The 27,165-nt window shown below is 41.5% G+C and overlaps 1 protein-coding gene across 6 annotated transcripts in view; it reads right to left on the bottom strand.

The window, feature by feature from the left end:
• LRRC7 (leucine rich repeat containing 7) overlaps window positions 1–27,165 on the bottom strand; it is a 177,546-nt gene that overhangs the window by 11,537 nt on the left and 138,844 nt on the right. For 4 of the 6 annotated variants that reach the window (XM_056355870.1, XM_056355874.1, XM_056355872.1 and 1 more), the window contains 6 exons: window positions 21,949–22,149; window positions 13,628–13,739; window positions 13,235–13,415; window positions 10,611–12,288; window positions 8,667–8,816; window positions 3,949–4,068 (listed from right to left, as the gene is read on the bottom strand). In XM_056355870.1, the coding sequence (XP_056211845.1) occupies window positions 3,949–4,068; window positions 8,667–8,816; window positions 10,611–12,288; window positions 13,235–13,415; window positions 13,628–13,739; window positions 21,949–22,149 (2,442 nt within the window). Of the gene's footprint in view, window positions 1–3,948; window positions 4,069–8,666; window positions 8,817–10,610; window positions 12,289–13,234; window positions 13,416–13,627; window positions 13,740–15,660; window positions 15,784–21,948; window positions 22,150–27,165 lie in introns of all 6 variants that reach the window. The other 2 variants (XM_056355877.1, XM_056355871.1) reach the window with 2 other exon arrangements.

The following is a 27,165-nucleotide window of genomic DNA, read 5'->3' on the forward strand; positions in this document are numbered from 1 at the left end:
CTGAGAGTTTTCAGATTATATGCACCCACCAACCAGCGCTATTATTTGAACAGCTTGAATGTGACAGAGCATTCTGATTGCATGTCCCAGTACCTGTGAGCCTCTATGCACAAAACAGACCTGCTTAAACAACGTTTCACATTGTGTTGTTGGCTGGTGTAACCTCAATCACATCACCTCGTGAAGGTCTAATCCTCAGCGCAACTGAACCTTTATGATCCTGGGTGGAAGAGTCACCAATTGTGAGTCTGTATTTTAGACAAAACTAAATTTAATACAGCAAAAGATCAAAACATTCCTTACCCATTGGCCAATCATCTGGCCTTGGAAGTTATAGCAGCCAGGGCACTGGAAGTAATTGCTTGTTGTCATAGCAAAAATACATATTAACAGATTTGCATCATCTGCAGAACGCATCGTTAATACAGATGCAGCTGGAGCTGCTCGTGTCACTGAACACAAAATCCCAGCGAGACGTGCAGTGATTACAAGCAAAACTGATCTGCTCTGTCTTATTTTTTTGCTGACAACATTTAAAGAAAGGGACTAGGCAGAATTATACGTCTGATGGTTCTTCGTTTTAGTACAAGAGAGATAGTCTCAAGTGCGTAATGACAGAGACATCTCTTACTCCCTGTGCTGAAATCTTCAGTCCCCAAACTCTCCTTGACATGGAATTGCTCAAGAGACGATGACAAACTTACTCCAAGAACAGCCTGGTGAAGTCAGTCTGTACTGTGAACTTCCCTCTCTTACAGGTCAGAGACCTTCAATCAACCAAGATCGGAAGGGAAAGAAAATGCTCAAGACAAACTTTGCAGCTATTCGTTAACTGCCCAGCAGCAACAAGCCGTAGCCACAGCGGGCGGCTGAACCCACGTCACCCCCTGCACTGCGGAGATGCCAGGTGAGCAGGTGACCACGTGCAGCATGGTTCTGCACTTCACATTGTGTCACACTTGTCACAAGATGATCCCAAAAAAGCAGAAACTCATAAATTCTGCTGTTTGCCCAACAGTCTACAGCAGGTGTCCCGTCTGCCTCAGAGGAAGATGTCTATTTCAAATACAAACATTTCTTCACTGAAAAACCTCAAATCTTTTTATCAGGCAAAAAGGCCTCTGTATTGAGCCTCCCATCAGTGGCTAACAGAAACACTCCCAAGTCAGAAAGGGAGAGAAATGGTGACTCAGACACTTTTGTACATGGTAGTTTTGAGGCAGCTGCCTTGCTCCAGTTCCACGGTATAGGCGCCTTCCACATCCACCGAGACCACTACAGCCCACGCAGGCATCTCCACGAGTCTGCATGGTGTCAGGTGCCACGTGGGCTGCTGCAGTCCCGCAGCCGGCAGCCAACAGAGACCGGCACCCCCCAAACCTGCATGGCTCGCCCTCAGTGTCACCACCCTGTAGCCACGGTGGCCAGCCTGAAGCCTGTTCATTTTCCATCTTCACTCTCACTCTTCAACCTCCCTCTTTCACAAGCAGCAATTTCCAGGTTCCCTTCTGGTGACCCCAGCCACACTTCCACCCTTTCCCTTTGTATGCAGAGGCAGCTAATGCAGAATACAATTGATTTAATCAAGAATGTAGCTGACTTCCGTCTTGTTGACATGACAGAAAAAGTCATCTTCCAAGAAGCATAAATACTGTGGTCTTTTAATAAATCAGTGGCTTATTCAATTTGAAGATTAAAATATCCAGCTTTCCACAGGAGAAATAGCCCATGAATTATGGGATGATCACATAAATGATCATACTTAAAATAAAACTGGCATTTAATCTGTATTCTGAACAGCAAAAAGGACAGAACCAAGAATTTACACCCCACATAATCATGTGGAGATTACTATGTAGTATTCCCACCCTACCTACCATACATAAATAGCCATCACTATACGTACAGCAGCCCCCTGTGTGTGGATAATTTAGGAACATGTATTACTGCGTCTGTATACATAGTACATCAGCCTGAGTACACACTCCATCCATCTGTAGCGCAAGCTCTTCCCCTTGGAAGAACAAGTCCCAGCTCTTCCTCCAGGGATTTCCCAAGTGCAGCACTACCACGTAGTGACTCTGCTCTGCAGGAGCCCATTCACACTAGTGCTGTTAGGTTAGTAGAAAAACAAAACATATACTACAATTTATATTTACATCACTCAATTGTCTGTTATGTTGAACTTCAATTCTATAGATTTTCTGAGTCTTGACTTCAAATAATTGCTATATTTTAATCCCCAGATGCTGGGAAACCAAGACACTCGAGGTCACTTTCAATGGAGAAGAGATTAGCGTTGTCGCAACTGCACATTGCAGACTACCTCCTGAGAATGGTGGGTAAACATTTTTCAGAATTCATTTTCTCACTCCTACTAATAAACTTTGAAGAGATCATATCACTACTTCTTGTGTATGCACAACGTGGCTCTTGCTGGAGATGGATAAGCTGCCTTTCCTGGAAATGGGAATTATTTATTCTGCAGAAAAAATCTCTATTGTGCAGACTGCTTCCCCTATTTCATTTGTATTCTTCATTTAACATCCACCACAAAAGTTAATTATTTTCAGCTCAGTGTCCAATATTTACAGTATAATTAAAGTAGCTGACAACGGATGTAACAATGGATTGCTCCACTGAGTTAAGCAGATTTCAGTATGGTTACGCAATGTTTGTACTTACCACATCTGAGCAGCCAGATACTGAAATATTCAGAACAAAACAGAATCTGTGGTTTCTTATTATAGTAACACTGATGATGCACAAATGCAAGACATAGACCGTGTTAGATTGTGCGAATGGATAAACACAGGTTTTATACCAATATGCCAACAAAGATAAGCAATGACTCCTTTTAAATTTCTTACCCTAGTTTCTTGCATACTAGAGGATAAAGAAACCCTTCGAGTTACTTGGCCGTCAGAGCCAACTCCATGAACCACGCCAGGGCACCTCCTCCTCACCCTCCTGTGCCTGGGAAGGAGCCTCTGGGCTGCTCTAGGTGCAATGGCTTTCGTCCCCCATCTCCAAGCAATTGTCTTGTACATATCTCTCATCACTACTTCTGTATGAGTGCTACTGCTTCTGAAACTGTCCCTGGATAAAAAGGTGTGAAGCCAGTAGGGACATACTTGCCCCATCAGTGCTGTTGGTTAATCATGCTACAGAAGTCATTAGTGTGCACATTATGACTTTCACACCGGTCTTCACTCACAAGGCTTTACTTCAGGAAGGAGCAGGACTGATCTCCGTATGGGTAACAATCAATGTAATCATCACTGCTTACATGTGCTGCTCCACCTTCTAAAGTTGACTGCAAACAGTTTAGTTTGTCAAGATCCCCCATTCTCCAGCTTTATGATCAGAGCTTCTAAAAATGAGTTTCTCAGTCGGTGAGCAGAGCCAAGTTGGGGCTGGGAGAGAGCAGCCAGTGTTTTCACAGAACCAGGCCAGATTCAAGCACTGTAATTTAGTATCTACCACCACAAGGTACTTGAAATTAGATCCCTTTCTAATGAGTTTATCAGCAAATGATGTGTGCTTAGCATGTCTGTGACTGACCAGACACCGGGCTGGCCTCCATCTCAACACATTTATTTTTTGTCACGATCTGAAAAATGTAATTGAAACATTTGAATCAAGGCTTTTCAGGACAAGAGGGAACTGATGGCTCTGTGATACATCCAGGAATAAACCTGCCAAGCCCACTGTGCTCATCTCACACACTATAGACGTAACTACTGGCATCTGCATAAATAAATACAAAAATGGGTAGCAGGCATGAAAACACCATCCTTAATATATAATTATTATTGCTTTAAACTCTGAAACAAAAGCAGGTGTTTCCCAAACCTGTCCTCATTAACCTCTTCTCCTCCTTCCAGTGATTTGCTGGGGAGAGACAACAACCATGGCTATGTCAGCAGCTTTGCTCTTGCTGCTTACCTTCTTTGTGACGGTGTCCGGGGGCACGTCCCGCCGCCCCAGCGGGTAGGGGTTCCACTGGCTGCTCACAGACACCTCCTCCTGCCCGTTGTCCAGGATGCTGCTCTGCTGCGATGGGGTCTGTTGCAGAAACGGTAGGGCAGCCTTTAGTCACTGGACACACCACGACAGAAAATTCTCTCTTCATATTTACTCCAGTAAATCAAACCAGTTAAACTGCAACACACTATTGCTAAAATGGTAATCCTCTTGCATTTTTACATTATGTTGTTAACGTGCAATCATATTGTTGTGGGAGTCTCTGCAAGCAGGACATCTTGAAAGATATATAAAAGAAATATTGAGAATAATGAATGATGGCAGAAAAGAAAATTAATTTAACGTAACTCATTATTTTCAGAGGAACAAATTTTGGCAAAGTTCCATGCTTAAACGTGCAGTCTGCTGTTATTCAGGTTTAGAACTTTCTTACTGGTCATTCAAGCATCGACAACTTCTTTATTTAGTGTTTGCCACCAAGATAAATTATATCCTTGTATCTTCTTCAGCAAATATTCCTTAATGGCAATATTGAATTTGTGACTACTCTTACCTCGCACTACGGTCTGTGCATCGCTGTGCGCGGTGTGCTTCTCACAGAGCTCTCTAGGCTATGGCTGGTTTTGCCCAAGTTAAGTGTATCATATGTACAATATTAATCAGTAATTAAATGCTTTCCTGAATATGAATGGACATAATACACATTTAAAGTTTCATAAATGAGCTTGATACTTCTGTTATTATTTTCCACTTTTCTCTCCTGTTATACATGTTTCTTCACTTTTCCCCCTGGTTACTTTACTCCTGTTTTCAGTACTTTAGAGGACATGTACCCTTTTCTGTCCCATCCTGATTTTCTGTTACCTGTCTCTGTATTTCTTTACCATAACTGGAAATTTTGGTAACAAGGGCATGCCTTGTGTCAGACTTTCCAAAATGCCAACATCGCGGGACCACTGACAGCACTCAGCATTATGCAGTGCTTAGTCAGTTAATGCTTATTCAGTTCTGCCTAATGGCAATCTGCAAAGAAAAAACCCAAGTCTATTCTTCCCCTCTGCCATTCAAGTAATTTCTTCTTCATTTTAGATTAAAAAAAATAATCATGAAACACTTCTTTAGATGACTGAAGAACAAATGAAATCACTGAAATATTAAAGCTGGTAACTGGTCAATTACGAACAATTTTTTTTTTTTTATGCAAGCTTAAAAAGCCTTTAAAAGTAAACAGAAATAAATTGTGATTTAAATCATACTGCTCAGAGGTTAAGTGAAAAAATTCAACAACTGTAACTATTTAAAAATCAAAGAAAACTTGCATTATAATTCCCTCACCATTCAAGAAGTCTTCTGGAAAAATGAGGAAAGATGTGATTTTCCTTATATTAAAAACCACTAGAAAAACATTCCCCTGCTGAAACCACAAGACCTCCCTTGTGGAGCTTTCTTTAGACACATTAAAAATGGGAAAATGGGAACGAAGCTCAGCACTTTTTCCATAGGTTATCCCTCACAACTCAACAGACACTGGTCCCAGAGCCTGATGCAGCAGTGCTGCTGCTCTCAGCTGGCACAGCGCTCTGTTAATGCCGGCAGGTTTGAGCCCAGAGCTGCACGCTGCCATGCAGGCATGCATGCAACCTGACTGTATGGCTTTTAAGTCCCTCACAATGCAGCTAAACCTTTTTATGTGGACAGGCAACCAGGACTGTGAGCAGCCTGCCTGAACACGCTGCCCGGGGTTAGCCCCGGCCCGAGGCTTCCCAGCCCAGGGTGCGCTGAGCCCTCTTCACCCAGAGATCAGTCTGGGTCCTGGTTTGGGCCTTGGTAGGGCTCTTTGTGCCCTCACAAACTCATGAATCAGCCGTTCTGCCCAGTTTGCTGCACGTCCCCACGTAACCTTCACCCAAACGGGAGGACATCATCAGACCAGGGCAGTAAACAGCTTCTCAAATGAAAAAGTACAACTGCAAAAATTTCTGCTCTCAGTAGTAGTAAAAAACAAATCGTCTCTGTGATGTGAGTCACCGCTTCCAGAGTCACCTGCGCACTGAGGTGCCCAAGGCTGTGCTGGAAATCTGCTCACCTCCCTGGGAGGTGAATGTCTAAACCATGCTAGGTGCCCTCCCCACGCAAGGACAGAGGCAGCTTCCTAAAGGAACTTCTGGTTTTCCTCCTAAGTGATCCGTGTGAATACGCTGATTATTCCTACAGGGAGGCAGTACTGTACACTTCTGAGAATGAAGCACACCAAAAAAGAACTGTGAGATGGATGCCAAAACCTGAAAGCATTCTTCTGAAATGTGTTTCTTTTGTTACTGCAGACAATGCTGCGCTGTTTTTATCAGCCACTGACTAATCTGCAGAGGTGAGTTTATACTCAAAATGGAAAAAGAGAAAACACAGAGGGTGCTTTCAGTTTTCTCAATAAATAGGAAAATTCTGTGATAACAGGTTTTTCTTTTCATTTTCTGCAGCAAAATGAATTTGCTTGCAACATTATTCATTTACAGAGCTTTGACAGACTGCAGACAAACTATCTATCTATTAAGTCTGGGTAAAAAATGAAAAGCAGCAGTTCAAACATTGTATACATGGTGTAGAATCGATATAATAAACTTTCCCATAATAAGTAATTTGCTATACTTGATTTCCTGATCTTCCACTGGACAATTAGACCTCACTCATTACTCTCTTGAATCCAGGCCAAAAGAATGAAGAAGAAGAGGTGAGTATTAAACTGCCGTGGCCTGGATTCTTTAAGAAATGCAAATTCTTTAGAACATATGAAGGGATAAAACTAAACAATACTCAACATTCATATTACTTGTCCAACAGTAATTTTTCTCTACTTTCCAAATAGACAGTAAGAGAATAACCCCCCCCTCATGCAGTTCAGCATCACATTTTATATGGGTATGTAGCAATGAAATGCTGGTGAGATATAAAGCAGAACAATTCACGTAAGACCATACCCCAAAACATGTCACTCTCAACAATTTCATTAATTTCCTCAGACACATCCATCTATCAGTACCCACATTCATCTACAGCCTAAAATTCTTAAAGTTTTATATATATATATATATATATATATATATATATATATATAATGCCATATTCCTAAATGTGTGCGGATAAATAGTACCATTGTTTGGAGTTGATGTCAAATGGACTTTTTTCAAGGACTTGTGACATGAATTAGTATATACCCAAGTAGACAAACAAATTCTTTGAAAGAAAAAAACAGTACGACCAACACCAGCAGGCTGCCTGTGCCCAAACACACACACACCTACAGTGAAGATTTGGCCTAGATGTCATCAACTCAACAACAGAGAAGCACACGCTAACATCAGGACTTGTTTAAATCCAGGGACAGCTGAATGGGAAGTATAAATGAAGTTAACAGTGTACAGAAAGTCAGTTACAGCAGGAGAAATCTGACAATGACGTACGTGTGTGTGTGCGCCTGTGCACATGCTGCTAACCTATCACAGCTTTGCTGGGAAATCCACTGTACCACACATATGCCTGTATTGGTAAGCTAAGCAGCGCTAAGGTCTGTCCTTTGGCCAGCCAGCACAATCTGGTCATGTTGCTGCCATTAAATTATCTTTTTCTTCTAAACAGGCTTGGATCTAAACTCTGAAGTTGGGCATTGGAACCCTCCTTTGGGAATTTCTGGCCAGTGCTGACTCTGGAGCCCCGGCGAGGGATTGCCTGGGAGGGTGCCAGCTGGCCTGGGCCAAACCACACCTGAGGCCAGCCCAGCAATTAACAGCACAGACGATCTCATTTCAGTGCCTGGATCTGTGCTCTGTTACCCTTTAATTACTCACAGACAGAGATGCTGCTAATTCATACCACAGCTACTACTGCTAATGCAGTAAGACACTTAACGATGCTCGTCACTCCCAGCACTGCAGCAGCCCCCTGCCATTACAGACAATCCCAACAGGGCGGCTGCTTGCAAGCGTTGGGCAACTGGCTGCTGCTGTGACTCCGGTGCGGCCATACGTGACGCAGAGCAAGGTCTCAGCATCTCCTCTCTGATACTCTGAAAACACTTCAGCAATGTCCCTCTCTGGCTTGTCATGTGCTTTTCCCATCAAGCATTTGGTTGTATAGAGTTTTGTATGCATGTACTTATCAACAACATATCGTTAATAGCTGAAAAATAAACAGTTAAAAAATGAGAAAATTATTTTCTTTCTATAGGCATTACTCAAGAGAAGCTTAAGATTACTTTAGGTGTGGTAGGCATGTACTCAAAACTCATCAACTATTACAGCATACCAAATTAATGTTCAAATATTAAAATCTCTGTCTCTCCAAGCCTATTTAAATGCATATTAAACATTTCTACATTAATTTTTCTAAGATCAAACAGTCACAAAACAAAACATGTTCTCCATTTCTGTGCAAAGATTAAGTCATTGAGAAAATGATCGCATCAGTCTTAACACGAGAGCAGAAAGCAGTAATGACAGCCATGTGAGCTACTTAATCCAAAAAGCAAGATTATTGAGTAGGAAAACTGTATTATCATCATCTTTGCTTTTTGGATTTTGTATAGTATAAGCATGAATAATAGGCAAAAGCTAAACCAGGAAAAAGCAAGGAGTATTATTAATTTATTTTGTAATGCTGGTATATGCTGGCTATCCCATACTTACTTTCGGTAGAGGTAGCTCTTGAAGCATTTGGTTTTCAAATTTAGATTTAGTCTGCAAGTTTAAAGTCATGCTTCTGCCGGCATGCATTGCTGAAAAACCTCCAGAGTGCAGCATGCCAAGGCTAACTGTGTTGTGTTTGTAAGCAGCGGTCTGAGTAGAGGAAACAACCACGTGACAGGATATGAACACACATGCTCATTGAATTAAGTATCACACATATATGGTTAATTTCACAAAGTTTTAGTTTAAGCAAACAAACAGTACCAAGAAATAAATAGCTTCTTGATGCATGCACTGGGTCACATGGAAGCAAATACATTGCTAGTTATACATAAAATGGATACCATAAAAGACTTCAACGCTGACAGCAGATGAGATATGTCATTATCTGTTGTTTGAAAATTGCAGTATATAACATGGTACAAGTCTTTATTTTGCAAATACGGCCAAATTTTGGTACGTCTGCACAACCATGGATGGGCCAGAAAATATGTATCTAGTGTAAAAGAGCATCAGAGGCAGAGGAAAAAACCCTGTACAAGAAGGCTCTGCGCCATCTTACGAGCTCTGCGACTGCTCCCCAGCTGCAGCTGCGCGCAAGGGACGAGCGTTGCCTGGGCCCTGCGCAGCAGGTACATCGGTCCTGCACGGACCAGCATCGCGCCAGCCCCGGGCAGAGGGGCAGCGGCTTCTCCTGCAGCAGCTGCTGCATCGCAGTGCCCAGGTGCTCTCACCAGCAAAATCTCCACAAGACAGCCCAGCTTCTTAGAGCTTTGCTTATGGTATGTTGCAAACAACTAGAAACTAGCTCACTGGCACCTGCAGGGATCACTATCAGCTCCGTGTCACTAGAGAAATAACCAGTGTCAGCTTTCCACGAGTTAAAGTATTTCTTAAGCAAATACACATTGTAAACTAAGTGTAAAGGTATTTCTTAAACAAACAATATCTGGGAAGTGTTTATTTCCACCAGAAATGTCTCTACTTGGGGTGCACTATTTTGCCTAGGTATCAGGTATTTTCCAATCAGTTTTACACAACACAAGGAAAATAGCTGAAGTAAGGAAAAAGCTTCAGCCTTCAAGCCAGTTTTTAAAATTTACCCATTTGATCCTTAATGATATTTAAATATGCATCGCATCCAAGCAACTGGAAGGTAATGAATATATTAACACCAAACTCATGAAACACCTAGCATAGAATAGGTATATGGACACATTTTGAAACTAACTTATGCATTTCATCAGCAGTAATTTTTCACAACCACTTCAGCTTATGAAGTATATCAGATTCATGAAGTAGGTCATTAAATAGTCAAGATAGTGATTGAAATCATGCACTATAGTACCTGTACTGATTTGTATAGAAGGCAAATAAACGTAACTTCCTACAGCTAAGAGGATTAATAACCATATTCCTCATTAAAAACAGTGGCAGAGTATATCCCGTGATACTTTTCAGAGTTAAGAGATACCTTTAAATCCCCTCCACTAACAGTGGCATGAAAACTAAAATACAGTATTTTACTCTTTATCTCTGATGTTTTTCTTTGTTTCCTTTTACTGCAAAGATGTACCCAGCATGTTTTAACGCTCTCCAATCACTACTGAAGTGGTGGACTTCAGCAGCACGTTCACATCTGTTGATGAGGAGAGATTATCACGGTTTTTATTACTTCAGACAGTGCTGCAGCAGTTACCACGTTAGTAATGTGCACCGAGGTGCGTTACTTGTGCAGAGACTCTTTATCACTCATTTCCCCGGGAACCCCTCACTCCAGCTGCTTTTGAGCACCCCCAGACCCCTTTGCGGGCCGGTTCCTCTGACACCAAGGCAGGGATTTCTTTACTGGGAATTCTGGTGGTTACCACTGTACGTGCAAATAGTTTGACATACCAAAACACACAACTAAAGGCATTAATTGCAGAGAAATGCCAAACATACCCTGTCTAACCTTCTAGCTTCTATATGTCTAAGTAGCTGTTGTCTCCAGTCAGCGGGCATTTTAGCACAGCTCTCATTTCCCTTCACAGGGGTGGGCCTTGTCTTTATATCACTGTTATCGGAAGGCTTGTCGCCATAGTTACCCAAGTTATAGTCTGACGGTATCTTTTCCAGCAGAGCTGCCATTGTTGGCCTCGCTGAAACCGGCCTGGTTTGGGATGTGCCGTAACTCTCTGTACTGTAGCTTCTTGCAGACAATGGCCGCCTTTGTGTAAGGTTTTTAACTGGAAAGCTTCCAGTCTGGGCTTTCACTTCTTGGTAGGAAGGATGCTCGTCTTCGTACCTGCCGTTCCTCTTGAGGAACTGAGACTCAGAGACCGAGATGCTGCTTTGGCGCTCCACAGCTCCTCGGTAGGGAGGCCTGCCATACCTGTCGCTCGGGGGCAGCTCGTGGGGCTCACTGACTCTCCTGAACATGGACATCTCGGTGGAGCTGGCCAACGAATCTGCTCTCCTCAAGAACCCCGGCCGAGACCCCTGGCTTGCGAAGGGGGCACTGACTGCCTCGTCGTTCACTGAAGGCTGGGAGAAGGAGAACATGTGCTCCACAGGCGGGTAGCCGCGGTAGGCCCTCGGGCTGACCAGATCCTGGGGCAGGTTTTTACTCTGCTGGGGGATGTACTCGGGGTTGAGCTGGAAAGGCGGCAGTAGCCTCTTCTCGGCTGTGACCTCCACTGCTCCCTGCGGGTTGAAGCTTTGGTCAAACTGGTAGACCTTCTTTGTGACGGACGACTTCTGCTGCGGCTGCACCTTGACGCTGCCGTAGGTCAGCAGCTCATCATCCAGCATGGGGACCGACTGGCTGCGGGACATGCTCAGCATGCCGTGCTCCGGGCCCAGGAGCTTGTCCACCCTCTCGTGGGTGCCTACAGTATCATTACCAGATGCATAGTTTTCTAAGGGTATATTATACACTTTGTATGTACCAATGTCTATCTCATCGATACTTTGCGACTTCTTAAATTTGTTAGTTTTTAAATCCCGCATCATTGGAGAAAGCCGTTCTGTACTCTTGCTGATTGAAATAATGTTTTTGGAAGGATCTGGGCGACAGTGGATATGGGAAAAGACATTTGTGAGACTTCTGTTAGCATTTGAATCGTGGTATTCCCATGCTATTCCCGGAGTGAAAGTGCTAGTCATTTCAGGAGACTCTTTGACATGGTCTTTCCGCTCAGGCAAAGGGCTGGTGGTGGGAGTGCTTTCCAGTTTGGAAGGAAAAGCTGTCCTGTCTTCAAAAGGACTGGGGGTTCTGGTCCAATTTTGCCAAGGATTGGGAGGAGGCACTTCAGATTCGTGTGTGTTTCTGAGCGTTGGCTGCTCCAGCTCCAGGGGAATGCCAACTATCCTGTCTTGTCTAATCAACGGCCTGCGTCCGTGTGCAGATGTGCTTCTAGATTTCGTGCTCAGGAGGGGGTTAGCACTAGGATTCTCCACCGTGCTCTCCTCCGCCACAAACCCTGTGTTATCGTAGTGTGAGCTGTCATTCCAGCTGTCGGCGAAGGTTTCGCTCAGCGGGCGCCTGTCGGTGCGCTGCGGCAGGCTCCCCGCTGGAGCAGATTCCCGCTGGCTCAGCAATGGCTTTGTTTCAAGGGGCTGTGGAAATGACTGTGCCAGCCTGCAAAACCGAAACAAAGCGAAACAAGATAAAATGCCCGCTATTAGAGCACATAAGCAGTCATCAGAGAGATGCAATTATACAGCGCTTTAATACTCTCCCATCTATGCTCTGGCTTTGGGATCGTATGAGATGTGCATCTTGTGCCACTGGTTTGGCAAGAACAGCTGCAGCAGTTTTTTGCACTGAAGGGCAGATTCCATAAGTATGTACACAGAGAAACTACGTCATCAGTCAAAAGTCCTGGATGGCAAATGCCATGTTCATATAAATCCCGCTGAACAAATTTTCCTGCTTTAAAAATAATTTTCTGTGAGTGCAGTGGAAGATTTTCTTACTTATACTAGATTCAGTTTGTGTATGTTCTCACCACCAAAATTTTACGCACCTCCAGTGAGCAGGCTCTAGCCTCTCTTTAATGGGGCAGAGCCTGTGGATGGAACTGTTAGGTGATTTATAGCAGGAACAGACAGGGCAGGGTGTTCTCCGTATGGCACGAGAATGGTTTCAGGTTGCTGATAGCCAGTGCAAATTACAACTTTCAGAGAACTGTTGTTCTTGGAGGTCCAGGGCAGAGTGAGGCTCAGGACAGCAGTAACAGGAGAGACATACACTGCTGTCTATGCTAAACTACAGCCAGCTGCAGCTCAGGACCACACAGAGCAGAGTAACTGTAGCTCAATGTCTAGGCACTTTTAATGCATGGTTATAGCACATAGTCGAAAAAACAGCTGTAGACTTACTGTCATTTATAGAGTATGAACGGGTGGCCAACTCTGCACAGCCTGGGCTCTGAATAGCTATGTACACCTCTGCAAAACTGTGGTAAAAACATTGTAGTCTTTTAATTGAGTGCCTCAACAGATAGCAAATGATCACTTTGAATGCATATGACAACATAAGATGAAAGGCAACCAGAAGCTGTGTTAAAGAAAGATGATCACACCTGTTCCCCCACAAAGAGTTATTCACTGCTTCTTTAGCCGTTGTCTGCAAGGACCCCATTTTAACATGCGCGTTGGAGGACCCTGAGGAAGCCTGGGAAGGGGAATAGTCTGAGTAAGTGCCTGAGGAAACGCTGTTATTCAGACAATGGATCTTATCTGCTTCAGACTCATCTGTCGATTCTGCAACAAAACACAGCAAATGTTTTCAGGAGGTGATATTTGAAAACTTAACTCCAGAAAAAATTGATACTATGGAGAAATACATATTCGTGTGCACAAATATGCATGTAATGTTTTAAAATCAGAGTGAAGTGCAGAACATCTTAAGTAATGCGTCTCTTTGCGTACATTACGTATGCTTTCATCTAAAAGGTTGTAAGTCAGGTTAGTACCTTTCTTCTCTTTACCCAGAAGAACAAGTTTGGGTGGGTACAACGGAGTCTCTGGCATGGAAGGACGAAGTTCCCCTATCCTCATCTCACTGGCAGGATGTCCAAAGGCATCCTGAGGAATATAATAACGTAGCGTAAACATGGGAAACAGAATCCACTTCAAACTGCAACGAACAAACATTTCACAGCCTCCTTTTCATGAATGTGACAACACACCAAAAGCCCACCAAACGGGTAGTGTCTAATCACGCTGGTTTGTCAGCTGAAGATTCTAATTAGTCCTACATAAATACTTGTAAAAATTATGGTGATGTGTTCATTCTGAAAATGTGGACAAAACAGATGGAACTTGCGACATACATTAAGGCCACATAAACATTTTTGATGAAGTAAAGGTCACAAAAATGCAAGCTACCAGCAGAAATAAATAAAAATTTAGAATAAATAATTACTTCTTATTTCAGGAGTAAGTACTCCTCATCCATTTATTTGTGGCACAAGTCCTTCCACAGATTCAACTGTCCCTATAGCTATATTTAGTTAAAATGACTTTGAAGAGTTTTTTGCTAAATTAAAATGATTTGGATTTCATAAACTTCTCATTGAGAGTTCAGCAAATCTTGACTCTCAAAGACTGCCCTGCACAGCTGTTTCTCTCTTCTAGCCAGCCACAGGATACATACTGAATATAACATGAGTTAAAAAGTGGAAAGAAAGGAAGATATGGTCTTAGGAAGGGATATTTTAAAATAGGACATTTACATTAGGCTCATAGGATGCTAGCAGGGAAGGAAGACACAAACAGGGAACCCGCAGCATTTCTTATCCCTGGAAGGCAGTTCAGAATGAGAAAGACGCTGACCTGAAGACAGGTGCCTTGGGGAGACAGGGTAGGAGATGAGACCCTTACTGGAGGAACGACGCTGGTAACCCTGCCCTCAGCAGGGGACTTAAGGACCTTGAGGGAGCCCAAGGAATGAGTGATATGGGAGACCCACTTTGTGGGTGTTGGTGCATGGGCTCAGGGGAATGTCATGGAAAGGGAGCTGGCGGAGACGGGCACAGCAACACTGGGAAGTTGTGCCAATGCCGATCAAGATCCTTGTGGGGAGGCATATGAGAAACATGCATCATCTCGGAAGCGAGAGGATGAGCTGTGAACTCATAAAAAGGACGTAAGTTGGAGAAGGAGAGTATCTAGTAAAAAAGAGGAAGTTTTGAGAGATATTAGGAGAAAAATCAATAATCAGTAGTATAAATGAGGAAGGAAATAGTTAGGAGAAATTTAGGAGGGAGACACAATGGAGACACTATGAGGATCTCTGTACCCTGACATTTTGCTGTTAAAGGTACTCCAGCGATTTTGTAGAATGAAGTCAATAAAGAGATGTAATATTTAGAGAAACAATTTAAAATTAAGTACCAAACTGAAAACCACATTATTAAAATATAAAATGCTACAATATTTTAAAAATATACTTGCTTTTACTCGTAAGGAGAAAACTTTCAGAGGTTTACTCTCCAATAACTACTTTTCGTAGTAACAGTTCAAACAGAGATTTGTAGAAGCATTTGCCACGCAATTTATCCTTGAAGAATATAATTATATTTGCACAATAGGTATTTTAATCCTTTTGCATTTGGTGTTTCCTGGAGGTAGTACCATACCAAAACAGCAAAGAACAGGTACCTTCACAGCCCATTTAATTAACCCCCTCAGTGCTAACATTTAAACAAATACAGCTACATAGTGATTCTTATATGGTGTAACGTATTCAGACTTTGAAATACTTTCACATGCAGAGATCCCTTGTTGCGTATGGTATTTCTTACGTAACAGTAACAGATGTACACACAACTTAAAGCTAACAATAGTGCAACAGTATTTTTCCAGTGCAAAACAATAATTTTCTAGTGTGATGTAAAAACTTATGCAAAACCATTTTTTTGAGAAATAAAAAAGTGCATAGCATTCGCAGAGTGTGAAATTCTCCACCTTTGAAGCATGGTGCACATTAAGTTTCTTGTTGTACCTCTGAGCTTTTTGTATGCTTTTCTTCCTCCTTCCTATCTGAGATTTCCAGAGTCAATTTATGAGTGTTGTCTGTATCAAACAGGTGGCTCTTTTGGAATTCTTTATTTTCTCTATCTTGAACCTAGAATCCCAATATTGTGCCATGAAACTTCCAGAAGTTATAAGCTTAAATTAAAACTACTTGCTGTAAGATAGGAAGAATGAGCAGTCCCATTTTTGACATAATGATGAACACAGGTTTTTATTTCAGGTACATGATTTTTTATGAAGTTTTCTATGTTATTTTCTTTTTAGCCCCTAGTCCAGCTATTCGAACAAAAATCAATACACTTTTGAAAGAACTAGTTTGGCATTTGTGAATATGCCACGAAAGTGAAATGCATTGTAAAAACCCAAAATAATATTTCATTTAATTCTACTTTGTTTAAGAGGACATTTCTTCTTACAAGTCCAAGAACAAAAAGGTCACTAATGGAAAAAAAAAAAGAAAAAAGAAAAAAATATTATTAATAGGACCGATTGCAAGAACAAAGGGAAGAGATAAATGCAATTGTGTTGTGTCAGAACCTACTCCTCAGGGCTAACCAGCGAAAGATACAGGTATAAGACAGAAAAATATGGTGAGCCGTTTCCCACGAGAAAATACATGGTAAAACCCATTAAAATACCTGGGAAAGAGAAATATCACCAATTATTCATGCTGACAACACAAGAACATTAAATTACAATCTGGAGAGATGGAATTTTCAAAATAATCTATCTCTTAGGCTCTGCTTGCAAAGAACGTAAGACCTCCCAACAGAGCAGACCAGGGTTCTGGGCAGACACAGCATGTGCAAGGCTGAGGAACGCAGGACCATTGATGGTGGATCTATTCCAGAGGAACAATTAAATATACGTAGAGGGTTGGAAGCACTTCTAAACTGGAAAAGGCCAGGTCAATCTGAACAATGACAAGCTAGCTATAAATAAATGGAGAAGCAAAGAAATAAACTGATTAAGGCAAATGTTACTCAGTCCAGATTTTACTAAAACTTTAAAGAAAAAATAAAGGAGATCACAGAAAGTGCAGAGCAAATGCAACCAGACAGCTATCAGAACACCCCCAGACACAAGCAAGACTAACTGAGGCACAGGCTTCTTCCTTGAGAATCAGTTAGTGGTGAGGTTTTGTAAGAAAGCCTTGCTGAGCCCCTTACCCGCGTTGCAGTCTCTGCACAGAAAATGGCAGTACTTCCATCTCTCAGCCCTGTGTGTCAATACTTTCAAAATCCCACTAAATAGTCTGATGTAAACAAAATTCAGTCACCAATACAGGAATGCACTGAGAGTCACCCCAAAACAAGGGATTACCCAGAAGAAAGCAGTGGAGGATCTTCCACCTACTCCTAAATCTTTCCCGCTTTCCTGGCTGCAGTGGCAGCTTCCAGAAAGGCCAGTTTCAGTAGCCACTAGATCTGAAGATTGTGCCCAATAGGACGTTAACAGAAGATACAGCTGAGGCAACGGAAGGAAAACTTATGAACGTTGATATGGAATCTGAAAGTGGGATAATGAAGGAACCCCAACACACTTTCTACCTACAGACGTGATACAGCAGCCAGCACAACATTACGGCACTGATGCAATGAGCTCTCACCTTTCCAGCTCCAGCAGGCAGTCTCAGGCATAAGACAGAGCTTTAAAAGGACACGTACATGAGGAACGGTCTGGGGCAGAGGTAGTTTTTGGGACTCCACATGGAAAGACATAACAGATCCTGGAAATCATCTGCAGGTAGGGCATGATTGGTTCTGCTAGGCGTCTCTTTGCCTTGCAGTCCGGTGGACCGGCAAGCAGATGGAGGAATGCACATGTTAACCTTGCTTATTCAGGTGATCAAAAATACAGCCAAGGGGATGCTGTATTTCTGACTGGAACTACCTATCACCACAGAAGTCAGAGATGCCCCATCTACAGAGTTTTCAGCATGAAAACTTCCAGTTCCAGTAGTGTAACCTCATTTGGCTAAGCCTGTTAGCTGACAAGCTCAGGATTCCACAAAGATAAACCGCAGATGCTTATCTGACCAGTCTTCAGAGAATGGAGACCTAACATCATCCCCAATTACAAACCATGGAGAGGCTCTGTACACGGCCTTCAGCATGAGGACAGAAGTCTCAGTACTGCCCTGAGTTACAGCACCCTGATATGTGAACTGCTCTCTCTGTGCTCTCCCATATCTGGAGGAAACAAGCTTCTGTTGCTCTCTATCTAGATGGAAATGCACCCAAATTGCAGGCATCTCACCGAGGTTGCTGCCAACAGAGAGAGACTGAGGCCTTTTGCAAAAAAGCCCCTTCATGGTCCATCAAACATAAACCGAGTCTACATGTCCTGTGTATACAAGCTTGTACCGTGCCATGTCCAGACATGTAATGCTGCACCTCCTGAGTCCTCATGCAGGCGGGGACAGACAGAACAGGAGCCTCAGGGGGTCAAGTGATGCCTCAAACTGGTTTCATGTAAGGTAGGCTTTATCTTGGAGACAGCCCTAAATAACATCCCTCCAATCCAGACACCTAGATAAGAGCCAGGCAGAAGTCCAAGTAACTCGAAATGAACATTTAGATATTTTGATATCCTATCTGAGGAAAGGTCTCTTGTGGAGTCAGACCTCCAGATGAGTAAATCACTACCTCCTTTCTGCTTTGACAAGAAGGCACCAAGGTCATAACCTCAGTATTGTGCCATGAAGAAACCAAAAAACTCTATAATGAAGGTAATTCTCACTCCTGGTAAAATATAGGTAATCCTGTTGCAAAGAGCTCATCAAGGCATAAGCTTAAAGCAGATACAAAACAAAACTCATTAGCATGTATTCTTCTCCCAATCAAGAGAGACTGTCACTGTGTATCTCACTAGTGGAAAACAGCTCCCACAATAGACACATCAGCTCAGTCAACTGAAGCCAGGCGTCTTAGGGGAAATAAATGTGTGTACGTCTTCCTGGAAAGGCAAGATGACCATCTAAAGACAGCTTCAAACTTTCACCAAAAACAAAACAAAAAGAACATTCTCCTCTACCCCCACCCACCCAAAAAAAGCCACAACCCATACCCACAAAGTAACCAAGTCAGAAGTTAAAAGGCTGAAGTCTTATTTTGACTGAGACAAGATGAAGCGCTCAGAAGATCCAGTACAGCTGAGGCAGTATTTTTCTAGCTGTTAGCACTGGTGTCTGCATCAGATCACTTAAGAATGACAATCTCTCCTGTTCAACAGTATCAATAAAACTTCTAGGAATTAACACAAAAGGATGGAATGCTGAAGGCTGGACTAGAAAAGACTTAAGACTTTTCTTTTTTAATCTAAATCTGAGGGTTATATAAAAGTATTTCTGGTTTATTTCTCAACCTATACGTATCAAGAATATAAACTATAAGGATCTTAATTGCTGATTAGTGGCATTTCTCATTGTTTCTCATGGAAAGGTTACACAACACACTAAGCTATCTCAGACTTCTTTTTGTCCAAAATGCACATCTTTCAGAACGACTCAGGGCAATGAAGAGGTTTATTTTAATTGATGATTAATTAAGAAATTGTTTGCTTGTTATAAATGAAGGTGGAGAATGATACAGGGGATTTGAAATGTAGCTTGTTACTCATTTCCAATGCTCCATTTAATTATTTTAAATAGAAACAGTTTTGTGAAGAGACATGTGTAAACTAATTGCAAGAAAACCTAAAAGAGATCAGAAAAGAAACCAGCTTATCTGTCCTCTAAGGATGAAAAAGTGAGCATTGCACCTGAAATTAAATTACCTTGTTATTAGAAACTGCCTTCAGTCTAAATCTATATCAGAACACATCTGCAATTTCAAACTGTATTTTAACTTGAGGCTTGAGATCATGTCTCCTAATTATCTGAAAAGCAAATGAGGCTTAATTATGTTCTATTTAATATGTTACAACTGAAATCATGTTAATATTATTCACAAAATCATTCACATTTTTTCTACAGTTTCCCATACCTTATCTTCATGCAGAAAGCCAGAGAGAGGAAAATGTATACATCATCCTGCTTTGCAGCCATAAAATCTTCCCAGTGTCATTGTTTGTATGAACAACAAGAACACTTTTTCCTTTTCTTTAGTTGATGAGATAGTTGTGTTACTAGTCTTGACTAAGTAGTAGGAAAATTAAAATCTGAAAAAGTTCCACCATCTTCACTATTACGTAATAGAAGATGAAAACCATCCTCACTGATAAGATGTAAATTCATGGACTCACATTGGTTCCTTGTGGTACAAAATCAACGAGGAAATTTTAATCACATTATTTAATTGCACTTCAGAACTACTGCAGTGTCTTCAGCAATTCAACTATTTTTGTAGAATGCTTTTAATGTTAATTACTCATGCAATTAACAGTTCAGGTACATTCATGGAAAAACTGGGTATGATTATTTTTCTGTTGCAAAAGTAAATGCATTTTTATCAAAGAATGAAACGTAAGAATGAGATCTGTCTTCACCTCTTTCTATATTAGAACACAGTATGTGGTCACACAAGCATTTCAGAGCAACTATAGTATTTTACGGTGTTGCTGCCATTTAGCCTTTCCTTGCACCTCTGTAACAGAGGCTTCACTGGGCTCTGCATACTCACATGACTCTGCTGTGGCTCAGTTAACTGGGATGTCAACATTTTGGTTTAACAACTTAACATTTAGTTTAACAGCAACTAAACCAGTACAGCCACCAATTTCTGAAGTCTGCATCACCAAGTGCAGCCACAAAGATGACCAAACATCTGATGTCTTTGTCAGACAACACTGATTCAAATTCCAGATAGATAACATGCGTGTTTGCAGCAGGCACAGAAACCCACAGAAACCACAGAAAGCTATTAAGAGTATTCAAGGTCAAAAGCTAGATGATACAGAATAAATTATATGTATTCAGCAACAACAGCAGAACATGTCAATACTCATGCCACAAGACGTAAGTTGGTTCAAAGGCCAGACTTACACAGCAAGAAAGAATTTAATGAGTAAAAAGGAATAATGGCGGAATTTAAGAGTTCAAATTTAGATAAAAGCATCAATGATTCAACGTAAGTATTTTAGTTCAAAGTACTAATGAAAACTGTGCCTAGATTTGAAGAAAGTCTTCTGAAGCCATCTTAAAAAGAAATACGTTGGCAGTTTTTTTTTTAAGACATGAAAATGCTTAACTGTAAATAAAACACACAATACTGACAGAGCAGCTACAGTAACTGCTGAATATTTAAGAACAGCCAATTTGTGTTAAGGATATGGAAAATTGAGGAAGAAAAATTCATGCACACACAACTAGCCAGAGACTGGGATATTCCAAGGACAATGAATTCATCATAACGTTTGAATAACAAAGGAGTGAAAAGATAATATAGCAATTTTTTCCCTCATTTATTTCTTTCCAACATTAAGACTTCATAAACATTTTCAAGAATGCTGATATTCTTGTAGAGCTGTCCAAGCTTATAAACTCTTAGTACAGACTGCCAGGCTAAGAGATTTCCTTTATTTAAAAATTGTGCCTGCACAAAGTAAGTAGTTAGTGTGAATGTTAATGGGTAGCTGCCCTCTGAGATCAAGCTTCAGCAACGTGTAACAGCTTTGCACAAGACTGCACTATTTAGGAATTCACCTTTCAGTGACTGTATTCACGTTAGGATACAAGACTGTTACTATGCATACTGATCCATTTCTGGCAAACATATTAAGGGCTAGATTCTGCAACTCACTGTAAGTTGCTGTTCAGTACCTGATCTGAAGTTCCCTTCAGCTGGAGAAGCACTCCTGCTAACTTCATTAAGTTTTGACAAGGCTATCTACTACACGTAATGTGACTAGAAGAAGCAGAACCTAATGGCATAGTAGGGTCAGACAGAACAAACTGATTTGTCTTTAACAAATTTGATGCAGAAATACATTTACTTAAGTCTGAGATGTAAATCCTGATCAGGTCCATTCTCCTGCTAATATGCAAGTCTCTCCTATCATTAAAATTTAGAAGAGTGCTTGTACATACCAATACCAAAATTCAGATCTAGGTAGATTTAGAACCAAAACTTAAGTCTGACAAACTCAGTAATATTGGGAAAAACAGCAACTCAATATAAAACTAAATTAGCTTTATGGAATGGAACTAAAAACTATTAGGTATGAAGTTCACAGCAGATGCAGAATATCATTTGATGGAGTTATGTTAAAACCCCATCCTGAACTCTTGAGAGGAACAACGATCCTTTTACATTACCTCCACTGAAATCTCCTTTGGTGCCATGGGCCACTTGTGCTCATACTTTTCTTTCACAGTTTGTTCACTGTTCGCAGTTGGTGTTGCGTTCTCAGGCCGTACTCCATGGCTTGTTTTGCCCACCAGATTTTGAACTGATTTTACCATATTCTTTAAATCCTCCGGGTATGGAGTGGGATAACGTTTTAGATTTATTTCAACCTGAACATTCATAAAAAGAATTAAAGCACAAATACAAAATGAAAACAGCATGCAAACTAAAACCATGGCTACAGTACTATGGCTAAGTGCAAATTCCTTGAATTTTTAATTAATCTATTTGAGGTAATGTGTTACATATAGCTACCTTGAATTTTTGGACTGAAATTTGCTCTCAATTACCCTGTGTCAATCTATAATGGAATTTCAGTGACGTAAATAGTGGATGGGAATGGTTCCCTATAAGCCTATCTTTTACCCTGTGAGAGTATTTTATTTTAATTCTACACTTTGTTTGAGAGTACTGGCATATGAAAGCACACTTTTTCAAAACAATACTGGTGTAAATGCAGAATTAATTTAGCTATGTTCAGTGTACTGAATTAATCTGAATTATCTATGGCAGCTGAGGGCAGAATCTGATCCACTGGGAGCTATTTGCTCTTTAAGATGTATAACATACATACATGCACTCAAGTGTATCTTATTCTTTTCTTATAAAAAAAACCCACAAAAGCAGACTGAAATCACTACAGAAAAGTCACCCTAAGTCACATCGAACAGTACTTTCACTGATGGACAGACCTACAGATTTTCTAGAAATATTTTAAATTTATAAATTTTATCACTCAGAAGTAGAGAAACGTGGTATTTCCCACATCCAAAGCAATCCTAATTCGAAGGCAATTTTACAAAATCTCAGGGTTGAATGAAAAGGGAAGAGTGGCTGAGAGGGCTCATGGATGACATCACCCCCTATCATCTGGCAAGACATTATGCTATCAGCAAATTGCTCTGAGGAGGTGGTGCAGCAAATGACCCGTCAGGAATGACGCAAGCAGGAAAGACAACATACATGGTGCTGAGCTCTCCTTATACCTCCCGCACTGTGTTACGGACATACTTTGTCTGCTGAACGTCACACCACATTATGAGAAGACATAGGAAACTGAAGTGTGCATCCAAAACAAGCAGCACCTCAGCCAGGCTGCTTGGGCTGTGCAGAGGGTGGGCAGCTTCTCGGTTGCCCCTCGAGCCTAGCCTGCACCAGGCACTGCCCTCCCAGCACAGGGTCCTCTCCTCCACCTCCTTGCTCCATCCCTGCCGCCCTCCCTGCTCCATCCTTCCTGGTGCGAACCTGCCCTGCCTCCACCGCCTTTGTCTTGCTGCTGCCCAAGCACCAAACCTGGGATCCCCAAGGTGAAGCAGACCGTGGGCCCCAGGGAGTGGCCAGCCCGCTGCTGAGCGCACGAACAGCCACCAAGTGCAGCCACCTGAAGTGCAGAAGGTGCTGGCTGAGCCCACCTCTCCCTTTGGGCCTGAGTTTGAAGGATTTTACTGCGTTTTCACCTCAAAGGAGTAAAGTTACAGCTCCCAGTGCAAGCTGTGTGGGTCAGGGTAACTGTCCCCAACTATAAGGCTGTAAAATTTGAAATTACTGCACATCTGCCATGTGGTAAGTATTTGGAAGCATTTGCCACAAAGAAGTTTTTATCTCATTGTGTACATGAGGTAAGCAAAGGGAGCTTATTTTTAATAGCTCACTACCATAGCTGTTGGACTATAAATTCCTAACAAGTAGGAAAAATGAATTTTGGATTCAAATGAATATGGTCTGTTGATAGGAATATTTTAGAAGTAAAAGCATGATCGGTTTGGAAAATAAAACTACATGAAATACTACCATACAATTCTGAACCACAATAGAATAAACATTACGGATAATAGATTCTGACATGACTTTAACATAAAAACGTTAAAATGTATGACTGATGTCATATGTTAATAAAAAATTTCAACAGAAAAAATAAATTAAGAGTCTGTAAAGCATTACTGAAGCTCTGGTTGATTTACGGTTGAAAGAAATCATATTTAGATGTGGCCTAATTAGGCAGTTGCTTTTTTCACAATGTTCAGACCATTATTTAAATGTAAGGTCTACAGACAAACACAGCTAAAAGCCAAGTCATAGAGCAAATCCTCAATAAGTACTAGTCAAGGAAAAATTAACTGAAAGATTTTCATGAGATAGACAAATCACAGACAGGGATTTCAGCAAGAGTTTCATATCACCGTGAGTATTAATATTAAACAGTAAAAATACTGGCAGCTGTGGTAGGTGACATCCACGGGAATGCAGGTATTTCCATCACTGATTTAGACTTATTACAGAGGAAATCTGTACTCCCTGTCAATACAGTTCTTGTAAGTTTAACACTACATCAAAAGTAGCATGACCCTGAAAAGAGAATTTTCCAAGTTCAAAATTCTCGATGGAAGAAGTTATCAAACCATTTCAATTACCAAATCTATTTTAACATAGAGTTGGCTGAGACTTCAGTTTTAACTATAATATAGAAAGTGAAAATTATGTATGTTTTTATAGAACGTTACCAATGTCTGTGGCTACTGCCTATTGATAATTTAAGTTAACCTCCAAATTCATCCCATAAAGGTCTGGTGAAACTGCTGAAACTGCTAAAACTGTTACAACCTCCCTATTGTAACACATGGATGGAGTGACACGTAATTCCATAGTTTTCTAAAGGTTCCAGCAATTAGCTTCTAGTTCATGCACATGCATCTAAACACAGGCTGGTGAACAGTTCAGTCAAGTAATTCTTGACAACACTTCCACTGTCATTCATGTACATATAGATATATTGGCATTACTGGGAAAGAGCACGGACATTCCAGAAGGATGTAAATAGGCATTTCTATCTTACTAACAGGAATTGAATGTGAGTTCATTTTTTCATGATTTGGGCAGAAAGGCTTTTTTCCATGATAGGGAACACCTCCCCCCCCCCCCCCACCCCCCCCCCCCCCACCCCCCGTAGGAAATCTTTTGCTTTCACAACCTGGCAAGATTTCCTTGGTTTGAACAGTATTCTTCTACTTTCAGTTTTTACAAACTTCAAGTATTTATGGGTATCTGGTGTATAAACAGCGAGATATGAGAGAGGAGAGATGCTCTCTTCAAGGTACACAGATGAGATGAAATATCTGATCAGCTACCAGCTCCCTGCTTAGCTTTTCATTTAATAATTCTTCTCTATATAAGCAACAGCTATAGCGTCAGTTGCAAGATTCAGTGTTTTGGTCTGATGTGAAGATGTTAGGATCATTATTAAGCTAGAAGAAGGTAGATTTAGATTAGATATTATGAAGAAACCCTTCCCTGTGAGGGTGGTGAGGCGCTGGCCCAGGCTGCCCGCAGCAGCTGTGGGTGCCCCATCCCTGGCAGGGCTCAAGGCCAGGCTGGACGGGGCTGGGAGCAGCCTGGGCTGGGGGGAGGGGTCCCTGCCCGTGGTGGGGGGTGGGACTGGGTGGTCTCTAAGGTCCTTTCCAACACAAACCATTCCATGATTCTGTGATTATGGAGGAAAGGAACATTAAATTGTATATGGGAATAAAGGAATCTCATGCAGAAACAGACTCATACACTATAACATTATCTTCTACCCACTCTCTATGGATGGGAGGGAGAACAGGTAAGTAGGAACTCCAGGAAACATATTTTAGTGTTGGACAACTAAGGAGCAGTGCTACAGAGGATAAAGACTGTCTTGACCTTCAGATGACCAAGCCAAAACATTACAGAGGTGCAGCCCTGTGGGACAAGGATCACCCACGTGTGACAACCCACTCCCTCCGCTGGCGGAGTGACGGGCTGCAGGCTGCCCTGCTCACCGGCCGCTGCAACTGGGCTGAGACTGCAGCTGACCAGTGCACGCCGCTGGGAACGCAAACCCTGCTCCACAGGCCCCGGCTTTGGCACAGCTGCCAGGGATGAGCAAACAGCCCGGGTAAGAAGCACTGCAACCACAGCATCCACTGCACCCGGAGCAGCGCTAGTACGGAGCGCCAGGGCCTGGGATCACACCACGCAGAGACACTTGCGCGCAGCATGGGCACAAGCCAGCTATTTTTGTTAAGTGCTATTTCTAGGAAACCTGAAAATGTGGTAGTGTGTCTGGCTGTGTTTGCCTCGCCGCTTCCCATACAGCAGGTGGCAGCATCTGAACTGAAGTACAGCAAGAGCATTCGGTGCATGAAGGATTTTTTTCTACAATAGTTTACTCAAACGAAACATTTGTTTCAGTCATTCACTGTGTTCTGAAACATATTAAAACCAAAATGGCTAAGTGGTAAAATTAATATATTATATTTCAATATTTAAAATAATGATTGCACATAACAAAATACAATTAAATTCTTCTATGATCTTAGAAATTGGTATCTATTTCTCTGTTAATATTTCAATTGTTTTGTATATTCGGACAGCCATAGTACCCACAGTTAATATTCTGATAAGAACTGGTGGAACAATTTAAAACTCTCCCAGATGCTCTGTTTTCCATATAGGACCCATAAACCATCAATTCACCTGGAGTAAAATTTCAGTTTAATCTATTCATTGTGAGGCAAAGGCTGCTTTCTGACTTCATTTTCTGTTTTACTAAAGCAGCAGAGTCCATCAATTCTGGTTACAAGAGTTGGGAAAAATATTAAAAAGAAAAATAAAAAATTTCCAAGAAGATCTAAATGGAATGCTAAATACCTATTAATAATAGTACTGCTAATTCAAAAAGTAAAATATGATTTAAAACCCTTCATATGATTTTTCTCTCTGGCAATACATTTTAGGTGAGGTATCCTACCAGTTAAAAATTTGCAGTGTTTAATTGTTTGATCTGGCATAATGAATTTATATTATTCAAGAAATTTTTGTGCCATGTAAACACAGATAGTCCTGACAATATCCTTCTAACAATGTAACTGATCAAGGGCTCAACTGAAAACTCTGGAATTGTATTAATTTTGGATAACTGGTGGAAGATATTCACGTTTTGATATTAATTTTTGGTAGGTTGCAAAACTGTCGAGAAACACCCTCTCCAATGCACATTCCTGCATAACTCCATGAGGCTGCAAAGCTCTCCTTGACATCTGCTTTCAGAGGAATATGGAATCCCCTACGTGATCTAAATATTTCTAAAGAACTAGGTGGTTGGA

The sequence above is a fragment of the Falco biarmicus genome, chromosome 11 (assembly GCF_023638135.1).
Source record: "Falco biarmicus isolate bFalBia1 chromosome 11, bFalBia1.pri, whole genome shotgun sequence".
Taxonomy (NCBI): Eukaryota; Metazoa; Chordata; class Aves; order Falconiformes; family Falconidae; genus Falco; species Falco biarmicus.